General features: G+C 39.5%; 2 protein-coding genes and 1 long non-coding RNA gene across 7 annotated transcripts; 1 reads left to right on the top strand and 2 right to left on the bottom strand.

Moving 5' to 3' along the window:
• Positions 1-195: 195 nt before the first annotated feature.
• Positions 196-9,304, bottom strand: LOC105690303 (putative uncharacterized protein DDB_G0274435). 2 transcript variants are annotated; one of them, XM_012407995.3, is made up of 7 exons: positions 9,005-9,304; positions 5,028-5,365; positions 2,492-2,562; positions 2,157-2,406; positions 1,937-2,068; positions 1,545-1,824; positions 196-1,253 (listed from the first exon to the last, which is right to left on the bottom strand). In XM_012407995.3, exons 2-7 carry the CDS (start codon positions 5,228-5,230, stop codon positions 282-284), a joined length of 1,908 nt encoding a protein of 635 aa, XP_012263418.2. In that variant the 5' UTR covers positions 5,231-5,365; positions 9,005-9,304; the 3' UTR covers positions 196-281. The 2 variants fall into 2 exon arrangements, with proteins under 2 accessions (XP_012263418.2, XP_048509824.1); XM_048653867.1 differs by lacking the exon at positions 9,005-9,304 and adding an exon at positions 6,386-6,401.
• Positions 3,607-5,021, top strand: LOC125500607. Its single transcript, XR_007277991.1, has 3 exons — positions 3,607-4,146; positions 4,229-4,523; positions 4,758-5,021. It is a non-coding gene; the product is annotated as an uncharacterized LOC125500607 (long non-coding RNA).
• Positions 9,305-11,873: 2,569 nt separating the features above from the next.
• On the bottom strand, positions 11,874-16,683 carry LOC105690336 (calcium-independent phospholipase A2-gamma-like). 4 transcript variants are annotated; one of them, XM_020854815.2, is made up of 7 exons: positions 16,186-16,683; positions 14,664-15,460; positions 14,371-14,583; positions 14,196-14,213; positions 13,650-14,057; positions 13,317-13,529; positions 11,874-13,219 (listed from the first exon to the last, which is right to left on the bottom strand). In XM_020854815.2, the coding sequence occupies exons 1-7, from the start codon at positions 16,236-16,238 to the stop codon at positions 12,966-12,968; spliced, it is 1,956 nt and encodes a 651-aa protein (XP_020710474.2). In that variant the 5' UTR covers positions 16,239-16,683; the 3' UTR covers positions 11,874-12,965. The 4 variants fall into 4 exon arrangements, with proteins under 4 accessions (XP_020710474.2, XP_020710475.2, XP_020710476.2 ...); XM_020854816.2 differs by lacking the exon at positions 16,186-16,683 and adding an exon at positions 15,677-16,148; XM_020854817.2 differs by lacking the exon at positions 16,186-16,683 and adding an exon at positions 15,560-15,702.
• Between the last annotated feature and the right edge of the window lie 4 nt (positions 16,684-16,687).

Raw genomic sequence — 16,687 nt, 5'->3', positions numbered from 1 at the left:
TCATTGGTGAATCATTGGTGACCCACCAAGTGTCTGATATTTGGTATTGTATAAGGCTTTTGGGTATCACGTACGTACATGTTACAATTATGTATAAAAAGAGACTATCAACATTCATCATTCAGACAATTTTACTGGTTCGACAGGGTATTCATAAAAATATACTTCCGTTTCGCGTTGATTTACTTTTCGAAAAAAAAAAAAAAAAAAAAATGGAAGAAATTAGCTGCGCGGTCTCGATTTTTTGTGCTACGGACTTCCGACATAGGTATTTTTAGTTTTCACAGAGAATCACCCCTCGTATCTCTGGTTTTGGAATCATCGTTAAGAACTCGTTCTCTGTTATCGTCGTATAAAATATTTGGGGCTGGCGTCGAACTGTGCCTCCTCGGTTTAGGTATCGGATTCACGTTAATATCGTCCACAAGTTCGGGCACCTGTTTAATCGGTTCAGTTATATGAAGTTCAACGATTTTTACCGGCTCTTGCGGTGCTTCGACAGCCACAGGTGGATCGGTCAATTTTATTACCTCGATCTGCTTTTGTTCCCGCGGTAATTCTTTGATCTCGATTTTCACCCCATTCGAGTCGTTGCTGACCATATTTTTGAAGAAACTCCTACGATTAGCCTGAATAGATAATCTCGTTTCGGAGGGTTCATAGAACTTAGACTCCTGGGTCGTGGCAACATTATTGTTATTGTTGTTGTTGTTATTATTGTTATTACTCGCATTTCTCGCCTCCAACTCTTTTATTTGTCTTTCAATTTGCTCTATTTGTTCTTTAACCGAGAAACTGTCGCTTCTCGATAGCCCTCCGGAGTTCTTTCTGATTTCAACATCTTCCGTATCATCGTACGATTGTGAACTATCGTCTATGTCCGTTATTATTTCTATTTTATCTTCTACGATTCGTTCAATCTCTACGGTTTCGACTTCCTCTCGATTCGCGTTTGGATCTTCGCTAGGCTCTATCACTGTTTCAATCTCCCTCGAATTTACGTCCGTTGCTATATCTCCATTTATTTTCGCCGGTGAATTTTCCCTGGAACTTTCCTCCTCCACATTTCTAGCTTCTCCATCGGTTTCCGATACTTTAAAATCACGTGTCTCACGAGGCGAATTCGAAGGGACAGCCACTTCGATGTTTTGACTTTGTTTCGTCATTTCTTGAATATCTTCGGTAACTTTAGCGATATCGATTGATTCCGTAATCTGTAATTCCACCGGGGACACTGGAGCAACAGGTCTATCCTGCAACGTTATTTTTCAATCGTTAATTAAATAAACGTCGAACAAACGATTACGCAATTCTTCATTGACTCGACGATTATCCAGAGTACGAAAATAAGATAAATCACTTTTCAAAGCATTCGATAACCGAGTTATGAAACGAAATGGGTTGATAAAGAGAAGAAAAATTAATGCAGAGATATCAACGTTTCGTTATATAATCACGCTATGAGCTCATTTCCCTAGAATTGTCGCATGTAACGTATACTTTTTGCGTTTTTTTCAATGATAATAGAAGTGAGAAAGACTTGCCTCGGGATTTTGCTGGGATTCTTTACGCTGTGGGGGTTGCGGAGCTCGTCGTTTTTTTCTACCCAAAGTGCTCATACCACTAGCTGTTGATATGCAACTGTTTATCGATAGATTTGATCTCCGTACAGCATCCAGACTGCATCTTCTGAATATGAAATCGTCAGCCAAATTTTCATTTTCGTCCCTCATCGATAAATCTGAGGCAGCTATCGATCCTCGGTCTTCCTCCTCAGGGGCCTCCAGAACGCTTACACGAGGTACCGACTTTCGTCCGAGTCTCCTGTCAATGCGACAAACACATATGTATGTATTTAATATTCGAATCTTGATAAAGTCGAATTTGAATTGGGAGCACGTTGAATTTTAGTTGAGTAAATTTGCCAATAATCTACCTGGTTGGAACGGGAACTTCTCCCGGTACATCGTCGTCAGCGTCGTTTTGTCGTCGAATTTGAACTTCGTCCTTAGCTTCAAATTCTAAAGGTGGAATCTCGTCCTTCGGTCTTGGACTCACTTGTCCGAATCTAAACAACATTTAATCGGATGAAATCTTTTTCCCTCCAGATTCAGAATCGGGAAATAGATGTACCAATTGAATGGACTTTTTCCGACCTCCTTGCCGGGGGCTTCGGCGTAAGTTCCCCTAAAATCGAGGCTGTCGTATCCTGGGGACTTCCGTTATACAGACGTGCAGGGTCACCGTTTACCGTTAAATTAGAACCATAGTTCGACGAGTTTTCCATTGAGTATTTTTTCCGCCTCGAGAACGTTCCGAAGGCTTCCTCAAATTCTTGATGATCCCTAGACGGCCTTGGGGGTGGTACCGGTCTGCTGAAGTGGCCATTTTGATAAGACGTTGAAACTGCGAAAATAATTCATGCGTTATTGGGGTGTAAAATCAATCAAAAAATATGAATACTTTTTGTCAAATGTCGAACAACATCTACCTGTGGTGATGGTTGTCCTACGTTGATCCACTTCCGGAACCGGTTCCTTACGTTTGCCAAAAATACCGCTCCTAGAAAAAATGAAAATAAAAACGGTCAGAGATCAATTTTCATCGTCTGTGGTAAAATTACTGTTTTATTACAATCCGAAAGTTGATTTGAAATTTATAGTCCGACACCCGTTACACATTTATATACCATACTCTGTAGGGACTAATAGGTTGACAGCTACGTATGCAATTAAGGAATTGAGATTGGAGGTTCAAATTGAACGTGGGTGTTGACGTACACTTTAGAATACCGGGGATAAATTATGTTTAATTTTCCCCATTCACATTACGACCCAAAGCAAATAAACAACATCAACTTAATTGCCTGCGAACTACCACAGCAAACTCACTTCGACTGGGATATCTCCTTTCGGGGTAATCTAAACGAGTTTCCTCCTTTTTTATTTTCATTATTCGTGGTATCACACGTTATGATAAATCAAATTTATTGAATATCAGTTTAGAGAACGAACTGGGACAGCGCAGCAGTAATGCAGAGATTTTTTTTTTCTCATGGGTATGATCGATCCACACAAATTGACAAACATTGAGATGAAGGAATCACTTGTACCATTTACAATGTTTGCTGATAAAAAAAAAAAAAAATCGAGCATCCAAAATTATCGCACTGACTCATCGTCAACTTTGAACTCTCGATATTCCAAATTTTTGGAATTAGAAAGAAGAAAGATATCCTTTAGCACCTTTCGAATGGTGAACGTTTGATTTATACTTTAGACTCTAGACTCGCCTGTACACACGCATAAATCCAATTGGAGTAAGTAGACGAATGTGATTTAAGATTCAAAGTACATCGCCTCGGGTCGTACGGTCAATTTTCAACTACTGCCTCAAATTACACATCGCTCGCAGAATCGTACAACATAAATTTACTCTTTCAAACACACAACGTTCGATACGTTTTTTAGTTATTGAATTGTTTGTCATGTTGTTGTTTGCAAATTATTTTCCACGTTTCATCATACGTTTCTGCGCCCATTGTGCACAAGTATTATGCGCTTCTTTCATTGTCGGCCATTGTCTCGAGTTAATTTTTAATATTTTTTTCTTTCGCGAGTCATCAAAGTCTACGAGAATCGACGCACCTGCAAGGCTGACCATCGTCGTTATATCCGCGCAATGATGCAGATCAGTCGGGGCTTAGGTGATTTTCATTTTCTGAAAATCGATCTGTTCGATGAAAAACGAGCGAATGGTCCGTCCAGCGGATAATAACGTTTGATTTATGCTGAGAAGTACATGTGGTTCAGAATCTGCTGATACTTACATTGACCTATAAATGACGGATGAGCTGTTCGAACAGCGGAGGCATAAAATATTCCGAGATAAAGAAAAACAAGAAATGAGTGAATCTGGTATCCGCACGTTTATTACGAAAGATGATGCCAGCCTGACTTCTGAAGTCAGTGCTTTGAATATAACTGCTTATCCAATTCCTAACTAATACCCACTCGTCGAAAAAATAACCAGTTCTGTATAATCCGCGCTTATAATAATATACCGATAGAATGATAAATGTTCACGTGTAGTGCCGTTCCCGCGTATGTAAGACGTGGGCATCGAAGTAGGCGCTCGCGCTCTTCGGTAAGTGCCGAGTTACATGCTAATGAAGTGAATGAAAATTTCGTCGATAATGGGGCGGTTATTACATAATTTTAATTTTCAGGTGCTGTTATCGGAAGACGTTCGAGCAACGGAATGATCGATGCAGCTGCGTGCGAGGCCTACCGAACGGTAACACCGCACATTCTGCAATTGGTGCACACGATGGGACTCACGAGGCAATCGTGCTTGTTAAATAAAACGAGGACGCTGCTCGGAGAAATGTATTTATTGCATAATCCGTCATATCGTACAACCGATACGTTGTTATACCTTCGCCGCTCGGAAGTAATTTCGAAAAGGGAGCGAGAAGTTTGACCGCAGATCGGGGGCTACAGCAGCTTCTGAACTTGAACGTGGTATGAGATTTTCTTTGTGAACGAGAATAGACCCTTTCTTTCCTATATAATGGCGCGTGTTAATATACCCGTCTTTAGAGTCTGAGGTCCGTTCTGCTTTTACTCTCCAACAATTGCACGGTCAATTAAGAGCCAGCTGGGTTCGAGCAAAGGAAAAAAGATCCGAGCTATAAACGCGCTCTCTTCAATGGTCGACAAAAAGCTTGTCATACACGTGGGGTATTTCTTTTATAGCAAAGATTAAAGCGACACTGAATCGGCGAACATCTTTGGCACGACTCTGCGATCGACGAGTGCACTAGGAAAATTGTCTGGCCGATCGCCAATTCCAGGTGTGGCCTGGGTGCCACTGCATTCGCAACGCCATTACAGAAGATCAAGTTCAATAAACCGAATCTCTTCGGAGCCGCGTGTCTTTCATCTCCGCGGCGATATTCGCCGATCACCTCAGTTTCGCTGTAAACAGGTATACCGGATTTAATCTGATTTCTTGTCACCACTCACCATGCAGATTTTACTGAAAAACTGTTGGACCGTTTCTTCTTGCTTCTTCCAAAGGTCCAGAATTTATTCTTTGGTTCCTTGGTAGATGATCTGAGTTCTACGCTGATCGGAGAGTGCTGGAGCGTCGGGGGGCTGTCTTTGAAGGGATTTAAATCCTCCGGATAATCGTGGATGGAAACACTCGGTCTCCTTGGCCGCGACATAACGCTCGCATTAATTTCAACACTCGATTATTCAACGCTTAATTTCTACGACGCGCTGGACGTCGTTTCAATTTTAATTATAGGAATATACTGCTGTCTGAACTATTGGAAAACCCGTTTCCGATGATCGCTAGCCTGCAAAATTGCAAAATATGAGGATGTTAGTCTTACACAAGGTGCGTATATTGATATTTCAGTTTCTAAACTACTTCTCGAATTCTTGTGTACTTTTTTTTTTTTTAACAAAACTTCTGACTAATTTTTTAATTCTAGATATATATTTTTTCGTTTTTTTTTTTCAACACGGTTTAACGTACTAATTTACTAATGATTATTCTCTACGTATCTGTAGCCTTGATTTCAACTGATAAGACAATTGCGATTGCGATACACGTAGCTCGTGCACATTCGCATTACGTGATGTTACTGTCTCTCCGCAGGTTACGAATGATACCTATATTATCATGATCATCATGCGCACGCGGAGACACACGTATTACACTTGTAATTCATCTCTTGATACACTTTATAAGCGTTCCAATTACAAAAGCGAGGGACAAACTGTCGAGTTATAGTATATCGTCCCCGGTATATCGCAGAAGGAAGCTCGATTTGAATCGAAATTCTGCATTTCGCATTTCGGACCAACTAGCTTTACCCCGATAATCGAGTCTGCCATGCAATCCGATCTGTACTAACTGAGGATATTATTTTGTTATTTTCACTCTTCGTCGTGGCAACGAATTTCAGAAAGACGAAACTCTTGCATTCGATGCGTATTCACCGCGCCTTTGAATTCTTCGATATCTTCTCACTAGTAATGCACGTTCTGCATCACCGGGTAATCGTGAATCGGACGTTGTTCATAATTTTGCTAATTGAATGCGTAACAATTATTGTATATGTACACGAGAAACCGCGAGAGTCTCTGCAGAAGCAGAAGAAAAATAAAAATATTTTTAAAAACCAAACAGCAGCGGAAAATTCACGAAGATCTTTATTTATATCGTAGATAAAATTCAACGATGCGTCTATACCTACGTATGTGATATTTACGCGACCGTTCTACTTGCCCTAATCAAAGTTCTGCTTTAATCTCTAGGTTAAACAGCGAACGATGACGAACGATCGCTATCGATTTTATTTATACCATACCGATCGAAAAGATTATATTCTCTATTGCGTCACGTTGAAATTCCCCCGTTTTTTCTCGCCCAATTTTTATCGCACCCTCACCCGAGCTTCGAACGGAAAAACTGACGATAAGCTGGCTCGGGCTTCTGCAACGGGGCTGGATACAATCTACACAGTTGATCTACGCGTTCTACGTTCTTTCTCTGTGCAGCGAACTCGAACCGCAGCAAACACAATTAGCTCAATTAGCCGGTCGCGCTGTTTGTTCCTGATCCTCGGGTCTTTTAATCGATGCCGCGCGTTTCATCACGTGGCAAGTTAAACGCGCATACGACTTACGTTGATAATCGTAATAGTTGCGCGTCTCCAGATAACGCGAGCACGGTTCTCGCTTGTAAGTAAAATTCCTAACGCGATATGCGGAGGTAGAGAAATTATGATCCCTAAAAATATGAGTCGTCGGTAGGAAACTGGGCGTTGAAAGTTCGCAAGAAGTTTTCGTTTGACGCGCGAAAAGTGATCGGTTTTGCCGCAGATCGAGGTCCACGTATCGCACAGATAATAAAACCGGTGCGAGGGTCACACTTCTGAGATTCCGCTGATTCATCGTGTTTCCTTATTTCGAACAAACGTAAAAACCTATGCGGTAGACGAAAGTGTATATTGTATAGATGGTATTGTAATTACGCGTGAAGCTGCGCGCCGGTGGATTTAAACGCTTAAACTTGAGATGTGGTCTTTAACGCGGTTCGGTCTGGTCCGCGTCTGCACTTGGCGGTGGAATTTGCCTCCCGCCCGCATATCGTACATTGTGGGCATAAATGCTATCTGTACATACGCGAGTACACGTACGTATTCGTTCTATAGAATCAACCGCTGCGGAAAAAGTTGACCTCTGTCCGGCTTTGAATTTTAATTTAATAATTGCGATAGAATCACGTATATCAACTAACATAAGAGCGCGGTGAAATTGCCTCTTTTTCTCTCTCTCTCTCTCTCTCTATTTCTTTTGCTGCACGAATGAATGCACATTGTCGCGAATGCAATCGTCCATCCCGCGAATACGCATCTACATACATGTATATCACGTTACTTTTCTCATCGCGCATGTTACACGAATAATTCGGATGACCGACGGACTTGCGTCCGAATAAAATAATTTCACTTCAGGGTCAGTGTACAACGAACATTACGCAACCCCACATCGTACTTACATAGGTATGATATCCACGTGACTCCGTTTTTCAAATCTACATATATTCAAACTTTCTGTTCGATTCACTGCGGTATACGAAATTCGTGATGTTATTAACCGCGAAGAGGAGATGGAAAAAAGAAAATACCGATGAACAAACAATGATTACGTAATAATTATGTGTGAAAAGAATAGAAAATAACAATGTTCGGGATTGTCAGTAAGCGAATCAAATTCTGTATACCTAGAGAATATCTATAAAATACGTCTGAGTAGGCACGCTGAATCTCAAGTGAAATTATCATGGTAATTTTCGGTTACGTGGAAGTCAGATACGTGCGTCAAACAAAATGCTATTTTAGAATGAAAAAAAAATTCAAAAAAATCCATATATATATATAGATACATGGAATCAACAACGGAGCGATAAACCTGCAAGTAGTTTGGTGAGAGGGTATAACGGTAGGAGAAGAAAGTAAAAGAAATACGAATTATCACTCGCGGTATGTACAAGGTGGCATTTATATATCTGTTGTGTGACGACGGTAGTTTGCTCCTATCGTAAAAATGCAGCAAACTCTTGGCTGACTTCCAGATGCCACTCGTATTTGTCTCTCTCCTCATGTCTATGTGTGTAATCACCTATACCTGTTAACGTTGACGTTGTGCACTTGTAGCTCAAATATAAATGTATATCCACGCATATCTCTATACAGATACACGTCTACGGTCCGTTCTATTTTCTAAGATATTTTGGGAACTTGTACGTATACTTCTAGGACTCATTGACTGGATTATAAGTCGAAGAAATTTTTATACCAACTCATTTCCAGCGCGGTGCACCGCCGAGCGAGCAAGTTCGATTTACCCTACGAATAAGTGTACGCGTAACTTTATCAATGTTCAAATTATTCGGTGCAATTTTTTGTATCGCAGTTCGGCGATATCGCGAGACGAAGAAATACATTTTTTTTTTTTTTTTTAAGAAAAAAAGTACCGGTGGGAAGAACCGATGCATTCGTACGAATAGATACCTACGTCTACTCATCGCGCCGTTAACTTTGCCTCGAAGTTTAGCTATACAAATTATATTCGAGTTCCATTACGTTACATGTATGGAATGCCGCGAATAGAAGTCTGTCATTCATATATAGTCGCGACGAAGAATTTGTTCTTACACAATTTTTTTGTAGTTTACATCAGGTGGCTGTACTGACTACAAGAATAAGACTAAGTTTCCACGTCAATAATCATCAGAGCGATCGCTTTCCGAAATGAATCCGGTGAGATGGTAGGAAAATGACCATTGTACTGTACGGTAGTATTGCGAGTTTACGGTGGACAAACAATGATGAACAAGAAGCGTTTTGTAATGTCTCTATTGTATTTTAAACAATTACGTAATTAGGCGTGTGTGCGTACTAAATTTAAATTAATATACGTACAGAGTAACAGAGTGTAAAGTAACCGAAGCGGCTTATCGATGTCACTTCTTATGCGAGATAATAGACCGACCCAAATCCAATTATACATCAACTTGCACAATTGTCACTTTTTGTTATTCAAATTAATCCTGAACAAGTTTCAGAAAATTATCCACTTGTAGATGGTAATTTTTATTTTTATCGACCGTACGGATAATAGAGAATATGTAGTATTTTTTTCTTCATCCACCGATTCGCGGATCAAACTGCGAACGGGTGTCGCGGCCACGAGTCGGTCTGCCTGACTGCGGCTGAGGACGTCGCGTTCCTCGATGCCACAGCAAACGCAATGACGTCATTGATAACTATGTTTTCTCGATACCAACAACTGTTAATTATTTTATCATACAAGAGGCTCGATGTGCCGAAGTTTGAAAAAAAGAGCGGCCCAATTTTCGCCGTCAATTTCTTCGAATTTTCACGCTGTTATATTCTGTTTTTGCTTCCGGTATACCTGGCCTGATATTTATTCAAATTCACTTCCCATACGTCTTGTCGTAAAATACAATTTCGCCCACCTCTGCATCTCACCTGGCATCGCGGTAATTACGGGACAATGACGTCATGTGGTATCGATCTAGAAGCGAAAGTTCCTGATGCAAAGCGTCGAATTTCTCGGCTATTGTGGGCTAAGTGAGTATTGATCCGAAATCAATCTTGCGGTGGGCTGTTCCGATCTTGAACATACATATATGTGTAACTAATAACTCGCACGTTCTTATATCATACGTGTACCTATTACATGGTTCGCGCAAAGGTCATCATCGTTTCAATGATAATTTGAATCTCAGCCGCGATGTCGTTGACGAAGGAAGAATGGCCGTACTCTAATTTACGGAGGTGGAAATAATACCTGCCATATTCAATGTTCACGTCCGCCGATTACAAGGAATACTCCACATTATGTACAATGGTTAAACATAACGCGTATCATACGCTAAAAATGCTCAAACGCAAAGTATAAATTTATACCTCAGCATCCCGGTTGCAAGTTTCGCGTATCACTTGATACCTTTTCGTTTTAATAAACATACACAATCGAGGGTAATTCAGCGTCAGTATGGCTACCTATGTGCAGCACCTCATTGTCGGTTATTTGAAGCAAAAATACGATAATCAATGTGCCGCAACGCGATTAGATTACGGTACGACACTATCATTTTTATCTTTTATGCACGACTCCGGCGATACGCGGATTCGCTTATTAATACCCCTGTACACGATATACGTGCGATATGTCCTGCAGCGTTCTGTACTGGTTTTATTGATGATAAAAATAATTGTCAGGCGAATTTGTGTGGAACGGAAATGACCGCATCATTTTAATTTTTTAAAATTATCAATTATTATCATACATAGATATACCCCTATATGGACTTAGTGCATATATTAACATGCACGATTATCTTTGCTATACACAGACAATATTAGAGAGGTACGCCAATTTGTTGAGGTCATTTTAGCTCGAAGCCATTTAGGAGAGTCTAAACTGCTTGTTATTTTCGTGCCTCAATTCGCCTCCGACCAGCTGGAAAATTGGATCTTCGGTGGTAAACGCGCGCGGGGACCCGATTACTTCAAGAAGGGGTTAATCAAATTCGGTCCACTTTGAATCGACGATTGTAAAAAAGGTGGTGCCCTAAAATGACGGATATACGATCAAACGCGTGGGCTGGCTAGCTATACATGTATAGCATGGGACACGTGGAAGAAATTGATCGTAGCGAATCGAGGAAAAGTAAAGAACCAAACGTTAAGATAGCAGAACCGGTGAGCTAGAAAGCTACTAGGCCTATTTGACCAAAATAGTCCACCTTCGATCCGTGAAAATGAATTTTATTTTCGTCGAGGTCGGCTTTTGCAGTGCAACATGGTGTGAGCGAATATTGATTCTTCATTTGCGTGCAACCGGCTGCTGCAAGGATTTATAGCCACGCTATTCGTGTTTATAAGCTTATGACATTCCCTCGCAGCAGATACGCGCGTAAATAATTCGTCGTTCCTCAGGAAGGAAATGCATATATATTGTCTGGCAGATATTCGTAAAAAAACACATTTTATTATTCGAAAAATGAGTCGCCGTTTAGTGTTGTTTGATCGTAACGGTGAAGCTTTTTAAGTGAAGAAGTGAGAATTAAACCGAATTATTACGCAACAAGGACAGAAATGAAGTTTAAACTAGTTCGTGCTTTTAAAATATGTATCATACATGATAATCATTCTGTATGCTAATTTAAGTGCAGGAAGACCGGCCATTTAGAACGTACTTCGGAAGGGACCAGCCGCACGATTTACATGCGACTTTATATACAAGTGCACAAAGTGTGTGAGGGTAATTTTAAAAACAGTTCCGTGCTTATTAACTCGTTCAAATGGATATCCGTATTTCTGTTAATAATTTCATATCAAATCCGAATTTCTAATCTACAACATATCGATAATTTATCACTAAATACCGGATACCTCGAATAATAATTTTTTTTATTGCTATTCGCTTGAGCCGTAATCGCATAGTCCACCCGCAATCTTAATTTAGGTCTCCCTCGGGAGAAATTAGAACTGGAAGCTCGGGCTTACTTATAATTAGTAGGAAGCATGTGAGGCGAGGAATCGATGAAGTTGGCGCACGATGTTAGGCGTTCTAACTGCCATAAATGCATTTAAAACGAAATTCGCGGTGAATATTTTTCCCATGGCTGCCCGACTGGCTTCATAATCTTCTGCAGTCAACACAGGAAAACGTGATAGGCGAGGAGGTCCTCCGAGTTCTAAATGCACGCGTATCATGATATTCATACAGGGGTGTTAAAAATAAAAATCAATCAACGCATCAACTAGTAAGGTGTTTATTAACTAATCAACGATATGAAATACATATGAATATATTTCAATGTAGATTGCGGTATTAATTATAGAAAGAATTATTCTCTTATAACCGATTCGCTATAATATCATTAACTATATTTCTATTACAATTAGCATCAAAATAATACTAGACATTTAAGTATGTGATGATTTATTTACAGATTATGAACTACTGGGTAATTAAAGTAAATGTTTCAGAAACTATACTTCGGACAAACCGTTGAAACTTTTCTTGTCAAAGCTCTGGCATTAGAGTTTCGGAAGATAAAAGCTTCAGAATGATAATTAAAGCGAATTGTAAAAGCTTCGCTAAACCCGTTTGCAGCCAATAACTCCTGAACGAAAAAATTGAGACACGTCAATTATTTGAGATATAGCTCAATTTAGACGACAGAATCTGACGTTTTCTTAAAGCAAAATGCATGCAATAGTATTTTCAAGTTTTTACATGATTCATTTGCCCACTAGTTAGTGTTTAGTGTTTGACTCAAAATTGAAATCTTATTATTCGTGGACATTGAAAATTGGTATTTCAATATGTCAATGTATCTATGAAACATTTAGAGCAAAAGGTGAGAAACATTTAACATCGTACACAGATTTTTCTATACATTGAAATATTCGTATTCGGTGATCATAAATTATGAGTTGTACAGTAAAAAAAAACTATATCACAGTTCAAAATCAGGATCTTTTCAAGTTTATTTCGAAATAAGATCGTTCGAATTAATTTTCTACATTATACGCGATATGCGACTGTTTCTATGGAAATTATTTTCAACTAAACCTCGATCAGTGACCGTATAATATTCATCACGTTATCGTAAATAACATTTGACCGAACTTATTCAATCATTTCTTTATAGCTTATATACCGTGTTCAATGAACAGGATAAAAACGATCAGCGTAACGGGAAAAAAATATTACGGCGTCATCTTGACGATCACCAGTCATTCCAACTTGTACGTACGTTGTACAAGTAGTCATATACATATGTATATCGAAACCAGTTCAGACCGTCGATATGGTAAAATCTAAATCTAACTCATTACTTGATCATAAGCCAAGAACTTTCTTCTGCAGTGTAACCCAATCCATTGCTTTTTGGGTAAGTTTCTTTTCTTTGAGCAATGCCTTTGCTGCCTGTTCAAACTTTTCCTCATTCCTACGAATGTACATTGCAGCATCTTCCTCAAGTTGCGCAAGTTTTTCAGGTCTAATTTCCACCATTGTCAACATTTCAGTCAAGTATGGGTTGAAGCGGTAGTAGATATGATCCGGTAAAAGGTCATTTAACGTAGTGTGAGTGGCTGCAGGTGCAAATAATTTCCAGTTTAGTAATACGTAGCTAATTGACAAAATAAGTCATAACATTCTGTGATACATAAGATGAATATTAATGATTACCTTCTGTATCTGTAGCACTGTCTAGAATTTTGAAGAACTTATCCTTCCAACTTGAACTACCTGCTACTGGTTTGGTATCCCGCTCGTCACAGCCGAGTAAACTGTTGGGTGTTCGGCCTGTGCCAAAGGAAACGACACACTGGATTGGATTGTTTGGCCACAACTGCTTTGCCTCGTGAATCGCAACAGCACAGGGATTGTTGACTAATATGCCTGAAAATGAAATTACATATTCTAATGAAGCGAAAAGAAAACGATCGAAATGATGGGATCAAAATGGTTGAGCTACTCAATCGCAGCATAACATTGAACTGCCAATTAATGTTTCATTACCTCCATCTTGATGAAGATAATCTCCAAGTTTGAATTCCTCAAAGTAGCTTGGAGCTGCGGCAGACGCTCTGACAGCTTCCCAAAGTTTGTGTTTGTAGGATCCCATGTATTGGCTCTCAACTCTGTGAGGTAGTGTATAGTTTCTAAATACGTATGCCATGACTCGATCCTGATTAACAACTGTGGAAATGGCGGAAAGCTTTGGTGTAATATTATCTCGCGTTGTTTTGATCAAGTCTTTGTCTCCCATTTGTTCCTGTAGCATTTTCTCCCACAATGATGTATCGTAATAAGCGTGACTCCAGACAAGATTACTTGTACCCCAGAGTGCGCTTTGATTGAAAATCTTTGTACTGAGTTCCTTATAGAGTACAGATACTTCGTCCAAGGATTTTCGTTTGTATCCGCCTGAAATGTTTGAAAAATGTTTTGAGAACAAGCCTCTGAATTATCATTAGATAGTAGAATCACAGCATAAGGTCTGTTACACCTATTCACATGTAAATTCGAATTCAGTACACGATTATGTCTGAAAAAGGTGCATACCTCGTTCCTTCGAAGTAGCTGTATGCATGGTAAAATTTGATGGGAAAAAGAGAGAACCAATTACTTTCATGGGCAGTAACATATAGTAGTTTGATATCCAAGATTTTTTTTCTAGATCTTAGGAATGCCTTGGGGCTGACAAATGTTTGTTTTTCTTCATATCTCAGTTACTCACCTAGTACAACAGACAGAATAGCGCCAGTGCTGACTCCACAGATATAGTCGAACATTTCATGGACCCGTTTTCCGGTAAGCTTTTCCAATTTCTTCAGCATTTCTATCACAAGTACTCCTCTTATACCACCACCATCGATAGAAAGGATCCTGATACCGTGACCAGGTAGTGGATCGATATGTCCCAAAACAGCCAAAGCTTCTCTTACAGCTCCTACAAAATAGTTTCATTTAGAATATGAGAATATTGTGTTTTACTTCTGATTTAGTTTTATCAATTACAAATCAACTGACCTTTACTTTGATCATCCTTAGTGTTTCGTCTGATGCCTAGCAAGATCCTAATAGCACCTTCTTTGATTGCATAGTGTCTGGCATCGGGATATTGATCAATATGAGTAAGTAAGTCTTCAACTCTTCGCCATTTAGATGCATTGGATTCGGCAATAGCAATGCTTGTCAAAATGTGTCTTGTTCGAGAGGCAATACTGTTTCGTGATATTTGATCAAAGTTATTTTTCCATCTTGGAACAATGATGGATGTTTTTTCATCTGATTTTTGGCTAAGTTTTGGCATTAAACCTGTCAATACATTGGGCAATGAATACGCCTGTTCTTTTGCTGCTTCTTTTGCTGGGTTGATTCCTTGTTTTGGTTTGTCTTCGACTCCAGATACAGATGAATGTGGCGTATTTCCTTCGCCAGGCCTGATATCTTTAGGTTCAATTACAGATGGAGACACAGATAAAGATTGCTTGATTCCTGTATCTTGTTCTGGACCAGTTGATGAACTGGAAGCCTTAGATTTAGCCTTTCTAATTTCATCATCGGTAAATTTTCTGATGCTTTCAACCTGGGCGTAAGTTATTCTTTGAAAGAAATTTATCCAATCTTTATTAATGACCAGTTGCAGGTTTTTCTCGTAGCCAGATTTATTCAGATATTCTTTTAGCTGAGAAAGAAATTTCCAATAATGTGGCATCGACATCTTTGTGTTTCGCAGCAGGTTCACTGGATCTGGCATTTTATCTGCTTCCGCCGTAGTTACGTTAGCAGTTCCATCTCTGCTTGCTGCACTTCCAGTAAATTGTCTGGAATAGATAGTCGATTCTCAAAATTGAAACTCTGGCAAAATAGGCTTTCACAACTACACAAATTAATTTTAAATGCTGAATGATGTTTGACTTAACCTGAAATTTTCATATCGAATTGACGATTGCTCAAGAATCGTGTGAACAGAGCACACTAGTTATAGCTCTCATTACGTATCTGTCGTTAGTAGAATCTTGTGATCAAACGTTACGTACCAGGTATTGATTCAGTACAAGGGATTGGGAGAGTGTTTTCTGTATGGCAGTATGATTCTAGAATTCTCCAAGGGTATCTGAGAATGAAACTGGGCCTTTGTTGGCGGTATCGTGTGTGAGCCGTCTCTGTGCGATTGTTATTGTTATCCCATGTGTCGTCCACCATGTTATTGACGTTTGCTGGCTGTCAGAATCAGCTGTCTAGGGGGAGTGTCCTTCGGGGGAAGAATGGAGCGCGAAGTTTTAAAAGGGGCGATTACTTGTTACCAAAATCATCGCGTTTTAAACATTAAACGAATTGAATAAAACCACCCTGGATGCGATTAAATTCAGAGGATTATCTAAAAACAGTTTAATTTCGAATCTGCCGAAATTGAGACTCTTTTATGGCGATGTTATATTCTCATTTTAAAAAAATCTGGCTAATTAATACCTTGCATAGCGATAAGGCGTAATATCTGAAGGGCGAGTGTGTGTTACGTAAAATGAGAATAAAATATGGCACTCACCTAGTTAAAGATATACATCTCCGGCAGTGTCTCACGTTCTTACTAAGCGACATGGTACCACCACGTTATTCCTGATGTTGATGTCACTATCTATATTTTAAGTATTGCTTTGACAGAGAACAAAAAAAATCACAATTGAAACTCACTATCTGGAGTTCCAAGTTCAATGAATTTTCAACCCGAATATATTATATCGGGAAACTCACTTCCGCAACTGATTAAAATTACAGGAATAAAATGTAATAATGATATCAAACGACGACCAACTTGAATATATTGTTGCACAAACACCGATGACACAATAATTGAAACAATAAGGTTTATCGTTGCGTTTGCAATTAGCAAACTTGGATAGATTTAATGTTCAATTGAGATGGTTGTATTTTTATTTTAGGTTTCGACGCGAGCGTCTAGCACGAAAGTTTATTGGGTTACTGACTGTTCGTGGAGGTTCCGCGTTCTTTTATAAGATTTGAAACGGTGACGCGACGCGACGTCGGCG

Source organism: Athalia rosae, chromosome 4 (assembly GCF_917208135.1).
Source record: "Athalia rosae chromosome 4, iyAthRosa1.1, whole genome shotgun sequence".
NCBI classification, from domain to species: Eukaryota; Metazoa; Arthropoda; class Insecta; order Hymenoptera; family Athaliidae; genus Athalia; species Athalia rosae.
This window is presented reverse-complemented; position numbering and strand designations above follow the sequence as displayed.

Bases quoted from the DNA above. Each gene is read 5' to 3' on its own strand.
- LOC105690336 (XM_020854815.2), bottom strand. From the start codon at position 16,238: ATGTCGCTTAGTAAGAACGTGAGACACTGCCGGAGATGTATATCTTTA. The intron at 15,461-16,185 runs GTGAGTGCCATA...TATCTATTCCAG, and splicing joins AGATGTATATCTTTAACTAG to ACAATTTACTGGAAGTGCAG. The intron at 13,220-13,316 runs GTAATCATTAAT...TTGCACCTGCAG, and splicing joins CAGTGCTACAGATACAGAAG to CCACTCACACTACGTTAAAT.
- LOC105690303 (XM_012407995.3), bottom strand. From the start codon at position 5,230: ATGTCGCGGCCAAGGAGACCGAGTGTTTCCATCCACGATTATCCGGAG. The intron at 2,407-2,491 runs GTAGATGTTGTT...TTATTTTCGCAG, and splicing joins TAGGACAACCATCACCACAG to TTTCAACGTCTTATCAAAAT. The intron at 1,254-1,544 runs GCAAGTCTTTCT...ATAACGTTGCAG, and splicing joins AATCCCAGCAAAATCCCGAG to GATAGACCTGTTGCTCCAGT.